This window comes from Frankliniella occidentalis, unplaced genomic scaffold, assembly GCF_000697945.3.
Source record: "Frankliniella occidentalis isolate FOCC.00 unplaced genomic scaffold, Focc_3.1 Scaffold20, whole genome shotgun sequence".
Taxonomy (NCBI): domain Eukaryota; kingdom Metazoa; phylum Arthropoda; class Insecta; order Thysanoptera; family Thripidae; genus Frankliniella; species Frankliniella occidentalis.
The window spans coordinates 364,537-383,041 of NW_026267150.1; the positions used below are offsets into that span (position 1 = coordinate 364,537).

Sequence of the window (18,505 nt, forward strand, 5' to 3'; positions counted from 1 at the left end):
TTCAGTTGAAAACGGAAGCTAAACTTAACGAATACTCGGGGACAAGAGTCCCCTTTCACAAAGGAAACTTTTTCACGCTAATGCGGGCAAACACCAGATCGGACACTTTTGTCCCGCCGAGGCGGGGCCGGAAGGTAGCCGCCCGCACGGCGACAAAAGTTGCCTTTACGCCAAGGGTAACATTTCGCCCCGCAGCAAGGTAGACTTTGCGGCATTGGCAACAAATGTGGCCTTGAGCCCGGACACTTTCGGTTGTTGCCTTCCTAGGGGCAACATTCACGATTTCTCACTGCCTGGGGAGTAACAATAAAGGCAACCTCTCAAAAAGTTGCCTTTAGGAATTACAGTGTAGAGTCATGATTTTTACTCGCGTCAGACAGCCCTCCACAGTCGGGACGAATTTAGCTGACTCTGGCCGCCGGATTTGGCCCAAACAGGGAAAACCAGAACCTCACCCTTCACACCCCAACTGTTTCAGATTCGGTGCTGAAATTCATTCGAAACAGGAAGACGGGGTTGGCACTGGAATGACGTGCATTCATTTCCGAGTCATTCTTCGCGCTCGACGATTATGAAACGCATCTTGCACTCGAAGCGGCCCGAGAGCTGTTATTTACGTCAGGACTAAGGACCGCCCATCGCACCGGGAGATGAGTCTGCATTCGATTCGCGCGACGCAGAGTGACGGGTCGAACACCCGCAATCGACGCAACGCAATGGTGCTTAAGGCATTTGTTTTGATGATCATCGCAGATAGATAGCACAACGTTTCAGGTATCATGCTGAGCCTTTAGAAGCTACCACAATGGCCGAGAAGCTATCGGATAGGCGCGTGGCAACTGACTCCGACCTGTATCTTTCCTTCCGCTTTTTGTCGGAACATTTATAATCGGTCTCAATGCTTTCAAGCTCTATTGCCTTAGAACGTGCTAAGTTGTTGTTTTTTTATGAGGGGAAGCAACACACGTGATCCCCTGCGGACTGATCCCTTGTAAAGTGCCAAACATGCGATATAAGCCATTCCTCGTACGTGTCATGCACAAGGCACAAACCTTTCCCGTGCCGCGTCTTTTGTCTAAATTTGCATGTAAATCTTATGGGGGGAAAGCTTAAAAATCAAAATTTGCATCATGTGGGCGTCCACTGCATATTTTTTGACAAAATCTTGTAGGAACACAATACTCTAGCGAAAAAGAAACCCGGCGATGTGCCGCACATGATGTTTAACTGTACAGTTCATGCGGTCTGCAGCACAAATTTAGACAAATTTGCATCCTTTGGATGAAAATTACGACTTTACACCACATGAACTCTGCTGTGAGAAATCATGAGTGGCGCATCGCCGGGTTTCTTCACACTCGAGATTTGACGAGAGCATACGGGTAATATTTTACGGAATGAGGTACCGTTCAGCGCGGTTCAGCGTTCAGCGCGAGCGACAGCGGGAAGGCCTGGGGATGTGTGATTGGATGCTGGATATGGATAAGGATAGCGCTTGCTTCACGCTAGTCGAGTGCTCCTGACCAAACGGCTCCCCGTCTCCTGGGGATGTGGGATTATGAATGCTGGGGATAGGGATGATACAGCACCTGCGTCACTCTGCGCGAGACAAGTGCCCGTACCCTACCCGAACGGCGCCCCGCCCCCACTTCTTTTCTTGTTTTTATCGCACATCATAATCGCGTATAAAAACTATACATGTCAGGCTCTTAAACGTAGTGAAGCACCCAGCGCCGCAGGGGACGGTTATAAGCACAGCCAGACACAGGCCAGACACACGCCGCCAGGTGCACCACCAGAACCAGCCCCAACGACACGATGAGGCTGAACGCCACCCTCGCCAGCGCCGCGTACGTAAACATGCCCTCGATTTAGATGCATTTTGTGCGCACATTTTTTTCTCAAGAGAACATGCGCTTCTTGAGAGCTGGCGTGTCAGGGACTAGAAGTCACAATCGTGCTGTGTCCCCGGTCAGGTGGCTGCTCCTCGCCCTCGCCCTGCCCCCGTCAGCAGCGCGGTTCGCGCTCGCCCCCGTCCGGGCCCAGCAGGTCACCGAGGCCGACCTGCTCTACTTGTTCGACAGGCCCGCGGAGCCGGTCTTCACGCTCCGCGGCCTCAACCGGGACATCGCCTTTGACGTCCCAGTCTCGTACTTGGTGAGGCACTAGTGCTCCTGTTTGGCGGCTGGTCAAATGATACCCGAGATCCGGGACTGACGTCCGGGCGTTCTCCCCCGCAGCCCGAGCGCTACAAGGCGGTGGCCACCACCCTCGCCGCGACGGCGCGAGGCAGCGGCGTCCGCCTCCTCTCCATCCCGGAGCTGGACATGACCCAGGCAGCGCTGGACTTCGCCGACATCGCCGCCGCGCTACCGTTCCGGGAGGGCAAGTACAGCCGTGCCAACCCCGCGCAGCTCGCCTATGCCATCCGCTTCCAGAAGTTCTTCGAAGGTGAGTAAGACTTGGGTGACAAATGAGACAAATAGAAATTGAGCAAGGAGCAAGCACGAAAAAAAAGATTAGCTGGAGAGCTAAACTAATAGCTAAATGCGGGATAACTAATTATCTAGCTATTTAGCAAAACAACGATAGATTTCCAGCTGATGGCCAAATTTTTAGCTATCCCTGGTTTAGCTATTAGACCCAATATACAGTCTTTGCTTTCCGCGAGTGGAAATGAATAACCAAAGTTCCCGTATTGTAAAAACACAGCGGCAAACACCAACGAGGAGATGCTGTCGCGCGGCGTGTGGGCGCGCCTGCACTACCACCCCGAGGTCGTGCTGGACGGCTGGCGGGGCGCGCTCTCCCGACGCGACGGCGCGCAGCAGGGCGTGCAGCTGCCCGAGCAGACCCAGTACTTCCCGGAGATGTACGTCGACGACAAGTTCTTCGCCAAGGTCCGCGAGGAGATGTTCGTGGTGCCGGAGGGGCAGCGGCTGGTGATCCCCGTGCTGCGCAACGAGACGCAGCGCAACACGGCCGAGAGCAAGACGTGGTACTGGCTGGAGGACACACACCTCAACATCTTCCACTGGCACTGGCACATCAACTACCCGCCGGGCGAGGACGACCGGGAGTACGTGGACCGCGACCGCCGCGGCGAGCTCTTCGTCTACTTCCACCGGCAGATGATCGCCAGGCTCAACGCGGAGCGCTTCGCCAACGGCGTGCCCCGAATCCTGCCGCTCGACATCCACGAGCCCGTGGCGGAGGCCTTCTTCCCGAAGATGACGAGCCTCCACCAGAACAGGGGCTACCCCGGCAGGCAGGCCAACACCTCGCTCCTGGTGAGCTGCGACTGCCCTATCTGCCACAGCCACACCCGTTCGGACCATTATAACCTCGCGTTCTTCTGCCCACCTTAGGCACAGACGGCGGCGATCAACTCCATCGACTTGTGGACCAGCCGCTACAGGACGGCCCTCGCGCAGAAGTACATGGTCACGGTAAGAGAACTAATGCGTATTCACCGGGTGTTCAACCGGCAAGCAGCTGCAAGTGTTCAACACAGGTCCATATCAACGACTGAGTTAAGCAATTTCAAGTTTTAAACTATCCAATCCGTAGTTTCAAATTATCACACACAGCAGAGAATATGCGGCACGGTTTTGAACCCTGAACGTGCTTGCCAATTGAACACTTGCAGTAGGTGCACTTGATTTATCAGAGCGAGATGGCCGGTAAGCACTTTGAAGCCCCTCCTCACCGTTTGCATATCTGTCTGTCACTCCGCGCAGCCCGAAGGAAAGCAGATCCCCCTGAGCGGGCTGAAGGGCCTGGACACCATCACAAACGCGCTCGAGGCCAACAGTCTGCTGTCGCCCAACCTGGACTTCTACGGCACCGTCCATAACCAGCTGCACGGCGTGATGGGGCTGGCGCACGACCCAAACCACGAAAACTACGTGAGTATGGTCGGATCGGGGCCCCTGCAGAAGAGCGGCTGGGCTGTCCCGCGGCGCAGCGGCGCACGGCGGGAAGGCCTACCCGTCAGGCGCTCCGCCACGCTCCAGTGTCGTCCTACTCCTATCCTAACCAGCGCCGCCGCCACCGTTGCAGGAGACGATATCCACCATGTCCGTGCTGGCGACGGTGCGGGACACCGGCTTCTACCGCCTGCACAAGCACATGGACGACCTCTACGAGGAGTACAAGGTGGCCTACTTGCAGCCGTATCAAACTAACGAGGTAAGGGCGCGGGCCGCGCGCGGGCACGTCACCCAACTAGAAATTTTGGTGTTCCGGAAAAGTATTTTGTGAAGATTAAACAAAAGGCTCTTTCTACCTTTCCTGAAAAGTTTTATAGTTTCTAATGATCATTTTTTTATTTTTTCTCGAAAAGTTTCCAATTCCCTCGACAAAAAAATTTCAAAAATCGGTCGTTAACAACATCCTTACACCCCTCTCTTCTTTTACGTTATGGCGAACACTGACCTGACTCCACTCTTCTCCGATGCAGCTCACCTGGCAGGACGTGTCCATCGAGTCGCTGGCCGTGCGCTCCGACGTGAGCCGCGCGCACAACGAGCTGCACACCTTCTGGCAGGAGTCGGACCTCGACCTGAGCCTGGGCCTGGCCTTCGCCGAGACGGGCCGCGCCTACGGCCGCTTCCGCCACCTGCAACACGAGCCCTTCAGCTACGAGGTGCAGGTGCTCAACAAGGGGCTGCGGGAGAAGCGCGCCTACGTCCGCCTCTTCCTCATCACGCTGACGGACGAGGCGGGCCAGCCGCTGGAACTCGCCTACCAGCAGCGCTACGCCATCGAGATGGACCGCTTCGAGGCGACGCGTAAGTGTGTGGTCGGGGGCTGTTGTGCAGGGTACAGGAGGGCACGCCAATATGTAGATAACAATAACAACGTTAGATAGATAAGAAAGGATGTTGCAAGTATTACAGGACCAGGCAGGCTGGGCCGTACCGGATGGAACTGTGAATACGCAGTAGTGTTGCGGGTTTGCCTACTCTTAAGACCCGTAAGGGGCCATGGCCCCTGCGTCCATATTGAGTATGAAATCCCGCAACACTGCTGCGTATTCAAAGTTACACCCGGTGCATACTATAGGCGTAAGGTATGGTCCGTCTGACGAAAGAACAGCACACTGACTGGCTGAAAAGCGTGGTGAAGATGGGGGCAACTGTGTTGTTCTTTCGTCAGTACGACTATATATCTCTCGGAGCCGTGCGCTTAGCGTCAAGCGCACGGCTCCAGACTTGCTGGGCGTCCCCCCCCCCCCTTTTCATGTCCGCACTCTGAGGAAGCGATGTGAAGACGATGCCGTTACGACTTCCTGTCGACCCATAATTTCGCCTCACCCTCGGCCTCACCTCACCCTTGTGCCGCAGTCGAGCCCGGGCTCAACGGCATCCTCCGAGAGTCCACCGCCACGCCGCTCACCGCCGACCAGGACGCTATCTACACCACGCAGACCTCCTTCTGGGGGGCGCGACGCGTCAACCGCTGCCGCTGCGGCTGGCCGCAGACCCTGCTCGTGCCCAGGGGAAACGAGACCGGCGTCACCTACAAGCTCTTCGCCATGGTCACCGACTACGACCAGGACAAGGTGAGTCCCTCGGGACCCCGGCCACTGCCCGCCGGTCGCGGGGATGTCGTGTTGTCTGCTCCCGGTAAACTAACCGCGCCTTTTGCCTGCCTTTCCCGCAGCAACCCGCGTCCGCCAACGAGATCTGCCACGACGGCTGGATCCTCTGCGGCGTTCCCGGCAGCGACTACTACCCGGACGCACGCGCCATGGGCTTCCCCTTCGACAGAGCCTTCCGCCCGGAGGTCAAGACCCTCGACGACTTCCTCACCGATAATATGGCCGTCCAGGACGTCGTCGTCAAGTTCGACGACACCCGCGTCGACCCGCCATCTGATCTGCTGCCCGGAGGGGTGTCGACCAGCTGGATGCCGTGAAGAAGCCTCATGTCTTTCATCCGCAATCACTCATGAAAGAATCACAAATATAAAAATAAAAGGTTAATGCACTTAGCACGGTACTTCTCACTGGATGAATGTGAGATCTCAAGAGAGCCGTCGATACTAGGTGCAAAAAAACGATTAAATATTAGTTTTGAATCTCTTATTTTCATGATCACATCTCATTGCAACCTGTTATATCACTCTCATAAATAGTAATAAATGATACTGTTCTTATACATGCATTTGAGGATGGGTTAGGGCAACGTGGAAGAATGTCACAACTACCAATTACCACAGATCAATCATTGCAGATTTATTTACATCAAAGTCAACATCTCACGGTAGTTTGCAGATAACAAAATTGTCACCTGCAAATAATAATAAAGATAAAAATACAATAATATATAATCAGAACAAATAGGCCTTAAATACTCTTTAAAAAGAGGGCAAAACAATGTTAACATGTTAGCTTAGCACTCCAAGGGTTGTCGGCATTTTAAAAAAAAATCTCTAAGAATGTCTACTGTTTTCAGCTAAATTTAACTTGGTTATCCCAAGTTTTTCAGGTACAATTTTCATTCCTATTGACTTTTGATACCTTTATCAAAATTAATTAAGTGGGCAAGAAGTAAACAACTCCTTAGAAGATAGTAAAGAACAATTCAAAATCCTACCTTTTAAAAAGAAATATTAATTAAAACAGTCACAATTACAGAGAGCAAAAATCTCTGGGAGTATAACTTATTTTGGGTAATGTACCCAAAAAATATATGGCTAATGATCACTTTTGGGTTTATTCCCATCACGGACCATATACCACTAAGCTTAATTTATTTATGCTTAAATCATTAAGTGACTCAATACCAATGATCTAACACCAGGATAGTTTTAATTTTAATGGTAGACAACTAAACTGACAAGGATTGCAGGGGTGTGTGATAAGAAAATTCAGTCAAATAAAAACTTGAGCCAAGCATAACTAGAAATAAATGTTTAAAAACTGAATAAATGTAAAAAGTTAAATACTAGTACAAACAATCCATCACAACAAATGTACCACACCTGGACAGATATGATAACTCCCCATGATTTACAGTTCAATTCATTTACCACATACATAAAATAAGTCTTTTAAATCTGACTATGTTTGAAATGAGCCTCATAAATCTAGTACTGCCTAGCTCAGATTAAAGCTTTACACACCCCTACACGCCACTAGACAAGAATTAAAAAGCAATAAAAAGGCATTCATTTTTATAAAAATAAAAGAGGTCAATTTGTACCCTGGAGCAGACTTTGTATCTTTACAATCTGGTATTATTAGAATGCCACAATGATTGCTTGCCAAAAATGTACAGTATTACATAATATAAATACAAACCAGTCAAAAATGAGTATCAAGCCACCGTCAATATTGCCATCTCAATGATTATCAAACAAGCAATATATCAAGACCAACCAGTACAAGCCCAAAATAAATAAGAAGGCTTAACAATTGTTCACAATACTGCTAATCAAACGTTACCAATTAGTACATGTCATTAAGTGTTCATGTGGACGGATGGTTTCATAATATGTAGCAATATTAAATGTACGTGCCCTTTTGGTTCATAACTTATGATTACCAATATTTACACAACCATTCAGGGTCCTTGCACACTAGTTGGCACTAACCTACGAGTTGTGAGCAGCAGACTAGTACCTGGTTCACATATGGCTAAGAGACAGAACACTTCACTTGGGTAGGAAGAACGACTGGTTATTGCTTCTCGTATTTGTTGCATACAGCTGCTGTTGGAAGTTATGGAACTGCTGAGCATAATTGGGGTCTGCAGTTGTGGGACCAATAAAAGAAGAGTTCTTGTAGCCCCCTGAAGGAGGTAAAGGTTGACTGGCGTCCATTGGTGAGCCCTTTGCTCCAGGGACAAACATTTGGTTGTTAGGTCCCATGTCACCGGGGTTGGGTCCTCCATGAGGTTGACCAGGATACATGCCCATGCCAGGCATCCTCATCATGCCACCCATCATGTTTCCACATTGACCTGGGCCTCCCGGTCCACCTGGGCCCATCGGTCTCATGCTATTAGGGCCCATAGGACCTCCTGGCATGCCCATTGGTCCCCCACCCATACCCATGGGACCGCCTGGGCCCATTCCAGGACCTCCGGGCCCCATTCCTGGCCCCATTCCAGGACCTCCAGGTCCCATTCCGGGTCCTCCAGGTCCCATTCCAGGTCCCATTCCTGGCCCCATTCCAGGTCCGCCAGGACCCATTCCAGGGCCCCCAGGACCCATTCCAGGTCCGCCAGGACCCATTCCAGGGCCCCCAGGACCCATACCCGGACCACCAGGACCCATCCCAGGACCACCACGACCGCCCATTTGTCCTGGACCACCAGGCATCATTCCAGGACCACCAGACATCATGTTAGGACCTCCCATCCCCATACCCTGGTTACCTGGCCCCATGCCAAGATTGCCAGGACCCATTCCTGGATTTCCAGGCCCCATTCCGGGGTTCCCGAGACCCATTGAAGAGTTTCCAGGACCCATGCCCGGATTCCCAGGGCCCATCATGGGCGCACCAGGCCTCATCCCCATCCCGCCCATCCCCATCCCCCCCATGTTCATCCCCATCATAGGGTTGGGCCCTGAGCCAGGTCCCGTTGAACACATAGGTCCTCCGGATCCCGCAGAGCTAGGTCCTTGTGACACGGGCGTGCCGGGGCCCTGGCCGCCTGGGCCACCTGGCCCGTTAGGGCCTTGGCCTCCAGGCCCGCTGGTAGGCGTGTTGGGACCCTGCATGCCCGGACTGCCGGACATGCCCATGTGACCCATGCCCATACCACAGGGACTCCCTCCGTTCATGTTGCCCATGTTCCCCTGCCCGCCTGGCCCACTAGGGCCGCACGACGTGGGCGTGCTGGGCGCACTCGAACTGTTGGGGAAGGGTCCTTGTCCTTGGCCGGGTCCTTGGCCGGGTCCTTGTCCGGGGTTGGCGAACCTCTGCAGGAAGTCGAGGCTGGGTGGTCCGCGCGGCCCCGCGCTGCCCGCATTTTGCGGGCGGGCGGGCATGTACTGGATGGTGTTGGGGGCGCTGGCCTTCACTTGCACGTTGGCGCCGTTGAAAGGGTTGGGACCCCCTGGTCCTGAGGGTGCACCTGGACGGCCCATCATCCGCGGAGGCATGCCTCCCGGCCCCATAGGCATGCCGCCAGGCATACCGCCCGGCATTCCTCCGGGCATGCCGCCCTGCATTCCTCCAGGCATGCCGCCCTGCATACCCCCGGGCATGCCACCTGGCACGTTGGGGAATGGAGACGGGCCGCGGGGCTTGGGTGATCCGGGGTTGCTGCCCATGTTTGGGCCCAGACCGGGCCCCATGGGGCTGAAGGAGTTGGGGATGTCCATCGGTCCCATGCCGCCCATGCCGCCGTCCGGCATGCCCAAGTCGTTCATGCCCATCATGTGCATGGGGCCGGTGGGCGAGTTGAAGGGCAGCATGGAGCCACCCGGCCCGCCGGGGCCTCCCATCGGGCCAGGCGAGCCCGACACGTTGTTGGAGAGCTGCTGGCTCATCTGCGCTAGCGAGGAAATGGGGTCGAACATGCCGCCCTTGGAGTTCTGCGAGTTGGAGTTGGCTGTCGGCGCGGAGCTGTTGTTCGGGTTAAGCGGCATGTTGGGGGACCCGTCCTTGCCGGGAGAAGACACGTCCATCAGGCCACCAGACGACTTGCCGGGCGGCGTCTGCTGCGAGAAGGGCGAGGGCGACGAGGCCGGCCCGCCCTGCGGCCCGCCCATGAACCTCGGCGGACCCATGCCGTCAACGCTGGGGCTCGGGCAGGGGCCGCTCTTGCTGGGGGTGTCCGCCGACGATACGGGCGTCCGGGACCCTGACCCGGGGAAACGACCTTGCTGCTTGTCCGGAGCGCCACCGGGGCCGCCCCCAGGAGTGTGAGGACTCGGTAGCGGGAAGCGGCTGTTGTCGCCCGGCGTCGCGGGGAACGAGGGCGTCAGCGGGGTGCCGGGCTCGCGTAGGCCGCTGGGGTCGGGGAGGCCACCGTCAAGCCTGAAACAAAAGATAGAGTGAGTATCATAGCAGCGGACTTTCATTTGAAAGAGTTTGAGAACGAACGAAGAAGCTTACGGGGGTGATAAAATGTTGGGTTCCTTCAGACTTGTGTTTGGTTGCTTTTGTATTGTCAGTTCCTGACCTTCAAAAGCATTTAAATATTGTATTTGTTGAGGTGATGGTACTGGCATTAAGTTCGGTTCTTTGCCAGGTTGTTGCTGTTGTTGCTGCTGCTGCTGCTGTTGCTGCTGAGCTAACGATTGTAACGTTCGACAGAACATGCCATCTGAAAGAATGAAACACCAATGTCAGTCATAAGGCAATCACAAATTTTCGCAAATGATAGATGATGCCAGTGCCAAGCTGTTGGGCTCACCGGGACTCTGCTGCGGCGGCGGCGCCCCACTGCCCGTGTGGGGGGAGCCCTCCTTGCGGCTGGCGGGGGGCGACATGTGCGTCGGCGTGCACGACACGGGCGTGCCCGGGTTGCTGGGGTTGTGCGCCCGCGAGGCACTCGGCGAGTCGGTCGCACCCGCGCCGCCCGCTCCGGACCGGTTGGGCTCGGCGGGAGAGTTCAGTCCCGACGAAGTTCTCGGCGACGGCAGCGAGAGGTTTGAAGTGGGGTTGTTGGGGGAGCCGGGTGTGGGCGAAGGCGCTGCGATGGGCACGCTCGCCGAGCGCGGGGTCTGGTGGTACGGGGGCGGCGGGCCCTGCGCTCTGGGGCCGCCGGGCCTCGGGCCCCCAGGGCCCATCATGCCGGGCCCCATCATCATGCCTGGTCCCATCAGACCCATTCCAGGCCCATTGGGTCCCATCCCAGGCCCGTTGGGTCCCATTCCGGGTCCGTTGGGCCCCATGCCTCCAGGACCCATACCAGGGCCGTTAGGTCCCATGCCTCCAGGGCCCATACCAGGGCCATTAGGACCCATGCCTCCGGGACCCAAAGAATTGCCTCCAGGCCCCATGCCGCCCGGACCCATAGCAGCTCCTCCAGGTCCCATGTTTGATCCGTTGGGGCCCATTCCTCCAGGGCCGCCGGGCCCCATGCCAGGTCCATTTTGACCCATCATAGGTCCATTGGGACCCATCATGTTGGGCCCCATGTTGCCGCCTCCCTTCTTTTGATCCAACATCTGCTGCATTTGCTGCATTTTTTGCCAGTCCATTGGGCCAGGTGGTCCACCAGGGCCACCCTGATTCTCGGGGAAAAGCATCTGCTGCATTTTTCTCAAAGTCGCCAGCTGTTCCTCGCGGTGTTGCCGCTGCTGAGGTGTTAGGTTTTCATCAGGAACTTTCACACCTTAACAAAAGAGGAAACAGAACAAATTAACAAATAGAGTATTAACGACATAAATAAGTGACACAAGGACAAGCAGGCTAAAGCAAATGTTATGGTGAAAGAAAAGGTGACGAAAGCAACCAGCAGTCTTAGATTACTTCAACTCCCGCAAGAGTTATAAACAGACAGCTTGCAGCATCAAAAAAAGTCTTACCTTGCAGAGACGAGTGAGGTCCAAGTGGATTGTTCAGATCAGCTAGTAAAGAGGCTTCATCTCCCGTTGGACCGTTCAGCCCAGACGGGGTGGGCGGCCCCGCTCCAGACACCGGTGGGCCCGTTCCAGCACTTGGTCCACCAGGTCCTGGCCCATTTCCTGGGCCTCCCTGGCTGCCTGGTCCACCCGGACCTCCAGGTGCATTCGGCCCGTTTCCAGGACCACTAGGTCCTCCCGAGCCCGAGGGTGGTCCTCCTGGACCAGCAGTGGGCCCAGCAGGGCGCGGGCCAGGACCCGACATGGGTCCGCCAGGTCCCATCGGTCCACAGTTAGCGTTCATACCTTGACCTTGACCCATCATAGGTCCACCGGGTCCACCAGAGGAACCCTTTATTTAAAAACAGAACAAAAAAAAGGGAAACACAATTTAGACAAACAGCGTTTCATAATGTTATCACAGTGCAGATTGTTTTTAAGAACATTCGTTCTGTAGTTAGCTTACATGAGGGCAACAAAAAAACTAACACACAAATGCACGCCCACCACATTCTTAATAGTAAAAATATCCTCATGGCATGATTGTTACATCTCAATGGTAAAATAGTTCGCAAAAGAAAATTAAAATTACCTGATTCCACATGGGCATAGGTCCACATCCAGGTCCCATAGGTCCGCTATCGGGGCCTGAGAATGAGCCACCCATAGGACCTCCACCCATTGGCCCGCCTCCCATGGGTCCTCCAGGCCCCATCGGCCCACAATTAGGGCCCATTCCTGGACCAGACATAGGGCCGCCGGGTCCTCCCATCATCCCACATTTGTTCGGTCCGCCCATACCTCCAGGCCCTCCAGGGCCCATGGGACCACCAGGCCCTCCAGGGCCCATCGGACCTCCAGGCCCTCCAGAGCCCATCGGACCTCCAGGTCCCATTGGACCGCCTGGTCCCATTGGACCCCCAGGCCCCATTGGACCTCCAGGTCCCATGGGACCACCGGGTCCCATCGGGCCTCCGGGTCCCATCGGGCCTCCGGGTCCCATCGGACCACCTGGGCCCATCGGCCCTCCAGGCCCTCCAGGGCCCATTGAACCTCCAGGTCCCATTGGACCACTTGGACCCATGGGACCTCCAGGGCCCCCAGGTCCACCAGGTCCACCTTTTTGCTTCATCTGAGCCAGATTGTTCAGCCATTGAGCGGGATTTTGGCGATTGAACTGATTCATTCTTAACGGATGTTTCTAAAATATGATTTGTAAGATTATAAATAACAATCTGAAATGATGCACTGAGTACAGCATATAAACAATTGAAAAAAGTGAAAAAAGTACATACCTCTAGATATTTTTTAGTGCCCGGCTGTGAGCAGTGATATGCAATGATGGAAGGGTATAGACCCTGCAGCACAGCTTCTGCGGATTTATTGGCTAGAGTTGTTGAAAACACAAAGATTTGACTTTGTTGCTGCATGTACTGTGCTTCCATACTTGAGGGCTGTTGCTTGCCCATTACATTGCTAGCTAAAGGTTGAATGGTGGGACCATCCATGGAGGGACCACTTGTGGGAGGGAGGGGAGGTGTTGGGCCAGGTGGTCCCCCAGGGCCTCCCATCGGTCCGCCCATGGAACAGGTACCCCCTGCCGTACTGCCTGGGGGACCCTGCGGACCACTGTCTCCTGACAGCCCCATACTATCACATAGATCTAAAAAATTTAGATTACAGAAAAAGGAGAGGAAAAAATGCTTATTAATTTGTAAGAAAATATCCATGTTATTCTCAGATTTTCATATTTTAGAAAATCCATCTCCAACAAGATTACTGAAATGTACATAAAACTCACCTGAACCAAATTCATGACTACTACTAGGGTCTTCAGTCTTCGGGATTTTGCAGGAAGGAGAGCCATCCTGTAAACTTGTGTCACCAGGTTTAACTGAAAGAGAAAAAAGTACTTGAATAAGTATGCAAAGATTTACAAGGATTTTTCTTCTCTTATCAGAATATTTAATTTGACATCAAGAATTTCATTTAAAAAGAGTACATACTATCTGATGAATCCAGACCTAGATCTGTGGATGAATCTGGGGGATCACAGGATGAGGAGTTGACAGTACCACTATTTGTAGATCCAATAATGTTAGGTTTAATGTCTTCAGTACCATTTAAACCTCCTTCCTCCTGGTGTAATAAAACAGAAAAAACATTAGGCCTCAGTTCTTTGCTTTTTTTGGAGTCATTGGACCATCAGATGGTTCCATTTTGATTGTTGCTCCATTACTGGATGACGAATTACTTGAATTCCCGCCAGAATTGGAGGTATTATTAGAATTTAATCCTGAAGAGCCTAAGGCGCTTCCACTGTTGGCGGCAGAGACTTTTTTGTCTCGCTGCTGTTTTTCTTTTACAGCATCCTTCATGGCGTCTACGTCCTCTTGCTCACAACTAAGAGGGTAGCTAACAGAAGAAGACAGATGCTGATAGAAGGAGACAGGACCCTACAGAAAACAGATACATTTCAGAGTTAAGACACAGTTAATTAAGTCAAAACCTCAACTCTGAGTAAAAACAAGAATTACCTTTGGCAAGTGTCCTTGCTCTATTGTTCACAGGCATGTTAGATGATCCACTTTGATGCAATTATTTCATGCACAGCAACTGATGCTGTAAAGATTAGAGGGTTTGAAAATGGCTTAATTGTTTCCTTACTGATAATGGCTGCTTTGACAGCAGTATACAGTTTTAGAAAACTTTTAACCCTGTTGAACAAAGAAAATTAAGTTCAACCTCAGTAGTGCAAATTATTCAGTGATAACAAGGGTTAAAATTAATAATTACATTGGCTGCGAAAATCCAATAGGAAATTGAGAAAGTTGATTGGAAGTATTAGCTAAATGCACTGATTCAGAACTAGTTAGGAAAGTTTCCCCAAAACCCTGAAAAAAATGCCAAATAAAATTAAGGAATACTTGCATTAAAAACTCAAAGGGGCTGAACCTGAAGAGATGAATACAATACTTACTTGAAAAGAGACACAAGAAACAATGAACTGAAACAGACAGGCAAATTGAGCCTTGCTAGCTGCCAACAAGCAGCTTCGAATTCCCTCATAAGGACAGTTGGCTGCAACATAAAAAATTGCTTTGAGCTAAACATGTAAAATCAACTTCAAAAATAGACACAAAACAGAATAATAATCAAAGATTGCCTGACTCCTACAAAGGAGTTGTATTGTTAAATAAAAATTTAGAACTGAGAAAATTATGACAGAAACAAGCATACTTTTCTTCCCAAATTTGTACCCTTCGGTGAACACTTACAATGTCTTTACCAATTACTTTTAAACCCTTTTGACATTCAGGCATTGCTAGCAGTCAGGCATTTTTAGGTTTGGAGCATATGTAAAGACGCAACAACATCAAAATCTAAGGAAACGACATGAATCTAAAACTCACACTACTAACAATGCTTGGAATGATAGGCTTGCTGTAGTTGTATAGGTTAGGGCATCTAAGAACCGAGCCTCAGGGGCCGGATTAAACAATCCAAAGAGCGCTTCAGCTTACTGGACTGACATGTTCTGAACATGCATAACCGTTTTCAACTACTTTAGTGGTCACACGAAACACAAATGGCACAATCATCGGAAAGTAACGACTAAAAATGCACTTGGAAGAGGTTGGCTTGCGGCCGCTGTCCGTACACAGGCGGACATGTACACTGGCGTGATGTGCTAATATTGTAAACAAGCGTATTCACGTTCATGAAAAAGGATTCTCACAAAAAATTGGCGTACCTTGATGTTTACCTCTCCTTAGCATCTTCAGAAAAATATCACGATATTTTCAATTTCCTCGGAAGAGGGCAGAAGAGTGCAGCTGCCATTTTGGAAATCCATTTAGCCTTTTTGATGTGCGAACGTCCTGAAGACACTGGGCATTAACGTGAAAAACACACTTTCACAGCACAGCCAAAAGCTGCCACTGGTCCTTAGACAACCAACACACGCAAGAACACAACACAAATCACATTGCAAATTCAATCTAGACTCGAAGTGTTTATTGTTGTTGTGTTGTTGTGTGTCGCCTCCTAACTCCCCGCTCACGGCCCCGCCGACTCAGAGGTTATCAACCGGACGAAAGATGAGAGGGCGCGGGGACAAGAAGAGAAGCGAGAGAAGGGAGGCAAGAGGGGGTGGGTAGGGAAGGAGCGTCCAAATGGTCCAACGGCGAACGGACTAAACGGGCTTATAGGAATGTGCCAAATCGAACATTTTTCATCTGTTCCATAGCTTCTTTTACTGTCCGAAATTGATTCCCTGCGATTAATTTTATGACCTTGCTGCGCTTGTATTTTATCGCTGCAAGAGTTGCAAACCTGCAAATTTTGGGCGCCTGCTCCAAATCCACCAACACAAATAAAAATATTTTGTAGTTAATGTATGTGTTACATTCATCTCGAAGAATGCTTTAGAATAAATTCTTAAAAGACAGAGAAATTTCATAAAGAGGAAGCGTATGGTGGTTCACAAATCTTCAACATAACAATGAACCATTCAAAAACAGCGGGCTGTTACGATTTTGTCTTGTTATGAAAAATTTGCAGAAACGCTTCTCTGCCCACTAGCAGAAAAGGACTCTGCAAACAACTGCGGACTGAAAAAAATCACAAACATTGAAGACCGTGTTAGCTGTTAGATCTAGATAACAACTATGGTCTATGGTCCATGCAAAAAAGTGATCTGTACTGAGCCTGGCTTGACGCTGAAATGTCTCCGAAGCACCTGATATTGAAAAACGTGGGCCGTGGTAAGCATTGACTTGAAGTAGATGACATCCACGTCGCATGTTGTTTCACCCAACCCTACAAGACCATTGTTTTTCTCCTTTTAAACTCTTAAAGATCCATTATTAACGCTCGTATCGTTAATTGTGCTCATGTTGTCTATGTGTCGCTCGTCGAAGTGTGTTGTTAGTGAAAGCTTTATGTATAAGGGTTCTGTTTTAACATAAACCTGTCGAAATTTTAAAATTTCGTATAAGAATTTTATACGTGTATCACCGGGCAGGGGCCATGCTATCATCATTCTGCTCTTGGGTCAGTGTCATTACATAGCTTACTGTTCTTAACCTTGTTTCAAAGCAATCATTTATCTTGAGTATGTGACTGGCTCATGTCTCACACTACGTAGAATGGAGATGCAACTTATTTCTCCTCCTTTCAACCTACAGTTGAAATTGACAGCTTTCCATTGATGATGTGGATGTCAGCCTACTTGGAGAGAAAGTATTACTGGAGAGGAGAAATTGTGTACCTGTCAATTCTGTCACTTGGGGTATTGCAATTACTTCAAAATGTCTTACTTGACCTTTGCTTTTGCTGTTTGAGATTTAGGAAATTATCCAGTATCTATTGTGGAAGTTTTGAATTGGAGGCTATCAATTTATCCCCATATTGCTTGGAAAAATGCTAGACTTGTACAGTTTGTACCAAGTACTATGAAAATTTCTCAAGAAAATGTTTTGTTATACTTGTCGTTTTGAAGGCTTAAAGCTAATAACTTGTCATTGCCCAACAGATTTCATCGCAACTGATTCGTGGTAGCCGCTAATCAACTTTAGGTGTGTGGTGAGAAGCAAAGTTTATGTCACATACCAAACAAGAGGTTCCCATTGTTATTGCACCCCACTCTTAAAATGAATAAAACTGACATTCAGGCTTTCTTTTAAACAAAACATTTTTTTGTTTTAGAAAGGAGTATGAATTATTTTTTCTATTCATCTATTTCTGGAAACCACTGATAGGGGAAGAAGTGTGATGATTAGCTTCTTCTTTAATTTTTCTTCTATCACAAACTTGATAAATTAAACCTGCTGTTTGCATTTGCTCATATTCAATTAAGCTGTCATGTATCTACTATGAAAACATCAATCGTGGTCCTAATAACTTTTTTGCTCATTTTTCATTCTGTTGTAATAATTCCCAGAAATGCTGCATTGCAAATACATTAATAAGAGATATTCTAAATATTAATTACTGTATTGATGATAAATCTTGGCACACTTTCAACTTTTACACTGACAAAGTTGTAATGAAACTTTTTAAAGTGCTGCATAAGTGTGTGATCTGTTCTCTGTTCATTGTCTGTGTGTCATCCTGCACATGTTCTACTGGAAGGAGGCATTATTGTTTTCATTTCTGTACATTCAGATCAGCTTTGGATTCTCTTTTGTATATTACTCACGCTGCTGTTGTTCTCCTAGATTTCCATGGTGTTTCCTCCCAACTGATTGCTCCAGTATAATTTTCTATAATTTTATTTTCTTTTACTTGCCTTGCTTTTGCATTACCATTAGAATAAAAATTCTTAGGTGTCATTTTAATTTATCAAATGGGAACTTTTGTGTTGTGTTTGGGAATATGCTCTTGTGTTGCTGGTAAAAGGACTTTGCTGACTTTCAGCTAGCTTGTTCTCTAACAGATGGGTCTATTGCATCTTCACTTTGAATGTTTCACTGGAATACTCATGTAGATCTGTATATCATAAGCATGCATACTGGTTGATCAATGACACTGCTCCTTTTTGTTCATTTCAGCTTATTGCAAGATTTTTTGCCGTTGGGAATCTTTAAGTCTGACAAAACAATCAGCCCTGATGTTTCAAGGAAAGACTGAATGCTTTTCAACCCAGGCAACTATGGCTTCTGAACCTCCCTCTTCGATAAAATTAAACAGATTGCTACTCGTCTCGAAGCTTTCCCGATATGACTTCGAGCGTTGCAGACATGTAGACCTTAGTGAGTCTGAATTAGAATCTGTTCTTCGCAAAAGAGGGGCAGATTATGACTCTTTGATTAAAAACCACAAACTTCACAAAGAGTTTGAGCAGAATGTAAAGAAAGCCTTTGAGGATGCTGGAATTGAGGCTCGTGTTGTTAACAGGTAGATGTTTCAATTTAATTGCTTCTGAATAATGTTGATTTTTTGTGTCACATTACTTACCTTTTTTTTTTTTTTT

General features: G+C 49.8%; 4 protein-coding genes across 8 annotated transcripts; 2 read left to right on the forward strand and 2 right to left on the reverse strand.

Annotated features, from left to right (window-relative positions):
- Positions 1-1,681: 1,681 nt before the first annotated feature.
- Positions 1,682-6,091, forward strand: LOC113208661 (phenoloxidase 2-like). The gene is made up of 10 exons (XM_026425762.2): positions 1,682-1,850; positions 1,977-2,157; positions 2,241-2,451; positions 2,713-3,290; positions 3,369-3,449; positions 3,741-3,908; positions 4,063-4,191; positions 4,463-4,793; positions 5,349-5,566; positions 5,668-6,091. The coding sequence occupies exons 1-10, from the start codon at positions 1,819-1,821 to the stop codon at positions 5,920-5,922; spliced, it is 2,184 nt and encodes a 727-aa protein (XP_026281547.1). The 5' UTR covers positions 1,682-1,818; the 3' UTR covers positions 5,923-6,091.
- A 125-nt stretch (positions 6,092-6,216) lies between these two features.
- Positions 6,217-13,713, reverse strand: LOC113208660 (collagen alpha-1(I) chain). Of its 3 annotated transcripts, XM_052264550.1 has the most exons (9): positions 13,536-13,713; positions 13,331-13,423; positions 12,825-13,192; positions 12,538-12,730; positions 12,122-12,501; positions 11,494-11,881; positions 10,377-11,300; positions 10,076-10,286; positions 6,217-9,997 (listed from the first exon to the last, which is right to left on the reverse strand). In XM_052264550.1, exons 3-9 carry the CDS (start codon positions 13,176-13,178, stop codon positions 7,663-7,665), a joined length of 4,785 nt encoding a protein of 1,594 aa, XP_052120510.1. In that variant the 5' UTR covers positions 13,179-13,192; positions 13,331-13,423; positions 13,536-13,713; the 3' UTR covers positions 6,217-7,662. The 3 variants fall into 3 exon arrangements, with proteins under 3 accessions (XP_052120510.1, XP_052120509.1, XP_052120508.1); XM_052264549.1 differs by having other exon boundaries at positions 12,122-12,730; positions 13,554-13,713; XM_052264548.1 differs by having other exon boundaries at positions 12,122-12,730.
- Positions 13,714-13,836: 123 nt separating this feature from the next.
- Positions 13,837-15,635, reverse strand: LOC127748691 (uncharacterized). Of its 3 annotated transcripts, none has more exons than XR_008010847.1 (5): positions 15,284-15,634; positions 14,510-14,610; positions 14,326-14,423; positions 14,067-14,151; positions 13,837-13,985 (listed from the first exon to the last, which is right to left on the reverse strand). XR_008010847.1 is itself a non-coding variant. In XM_052264553.1 (5 exons), the coding sequence occupies exons 1-4, from the start codon at positions 15,306-15,308 to the stop codon at positions 14,105-14,107; spliced, it is 354 nt and encodes a 117-aa protein (XP_052120513.1). In that variant the 5' UTR covers positions 15,309-15,635; the 3' UTR covers positions 13,837-13,985; positions 14,067-14,104. The 3 variants fall into 3 exon arrangements, 2 of the variants coding, with proteins under 2 accessions (XP_052120513.1, XP_052120512.1); XM_052264553.1 differs by having other exon boundaries at positions 14,067-14,246; positions 15,296-15,635; XM_052264552.1 differs by having other exon boundaries at positions 14,067-14,246; positions 15,284-15,631.
- Positions 15,636-16,104: 469 nt separating this feature from the next.
- On the forward strand, positions 16,105-18,453 carry LOC127748917 (uncharacterized). The gene is made up of 2 exons (XM_052264551.1): positions 16,105-16,295; positions 18,084-18,453. The coding sequence occupies exons 1-2, from the start codon at positions 16,256-16,258 to the stop codon at positions 18,431-18,433; spliced, it is 390 nt and encodes a 129-aa protein (XP_052120511.1). The 5' UTR covers positions 16,105-16,255; the 3' UTR covers positions 18,434-18,453.
- The last annotated feature ends 52 nt before the right edge of the window (positions 18,454-18,505 follow it).

What these genes read in the sequence shown, in the direction of transcription:
- LOC113208661 (XM_026425762.2), top strand. Translation starts at nt 1,819, where the DNA reads ATGAGGCTGAACGCCACCCTCGCCAGCGCCGC. An exon ending in ACCCAAACCACGAAAACTAC is followed by an intron (nt 3,909 to 4,062) that starts GTGAGTATGGTC and finishes CCACCGTTGCAG; the next exon opens with GAGACGATATCCACCATGTC. An exon ending in GGACCGCTTCGAGGCGACGC is followed by an intron (nt 4,794 to 5,348) that starts GTAAGTGTGTGG and finishes CTTGTGCCGCAG; the next exon opens with TCGAGCCCGGGCTCAACGGC.
- LOC113208660 (XM_052264549.1), bottom strand. Translation starts at nt 13,178, where the DNA reads ATGGGGCTGTCAGGAGACAGTGGTCCGCAGGGTCCCCCAGGCAGTACG. An exon ending in CTATGCCCATGTGGAATCAG is followed by an intron (nt 11,882 to 12,121) that starts GTAATTTTAATT and finishes TTTTAAATAAAG; the next exon opens with GGTTCCTCTGGTGGACCCGG. An exon ending in CCCAACATTTTATCACCCCC is followed by an intron (nt 9,998 to 10,075) that starts GTAAGCTTCTTC and finishes CTTTTGTTTCAG; the next exon opens with GCTTGACGGTGGCCTCCCCG.
- LOC127748691 (XM_052264552.1), bottom strand. Translation starts at nt 15,308, where the DNA reads ATGCTAAGGAGAGGTAAACATCAAG. An exon ending in AAGGAGAGGTAAACATCAAG is followed by an intron (nt 14,611 to 15,283) that starts GTACGCCAATTT and finishes TTTATGTTGCAG; the next exon opens with CCAACTGTCCTTATGAGGGA. An exon ending in TTTCTTGTGTCTCTTTTCAA is followed by an intron (nt 14,424 to 14,509) that starts GTAAGTATTGTA and finishes CATTTTTTTCAG; the next exon opens with GGTTTTGGGGAAACTTTCCT.
- LOC127748917 (XM_052264551.1), top strand. Translation starts at nt 16,256, where the DNA reads ATGTCTCCGAAGCACCTGATATTGAAAAACGTGGGCCGTG. An exon ending in ATTGAAAAACGTGGGCCGTG is followed by an intron (nt 16,296 to 18,083) that starts GTAAGCATTGAC and finishes TGTTCATTTCAG; the next exon opens with CTTATTGCAAGATTTTTTGC.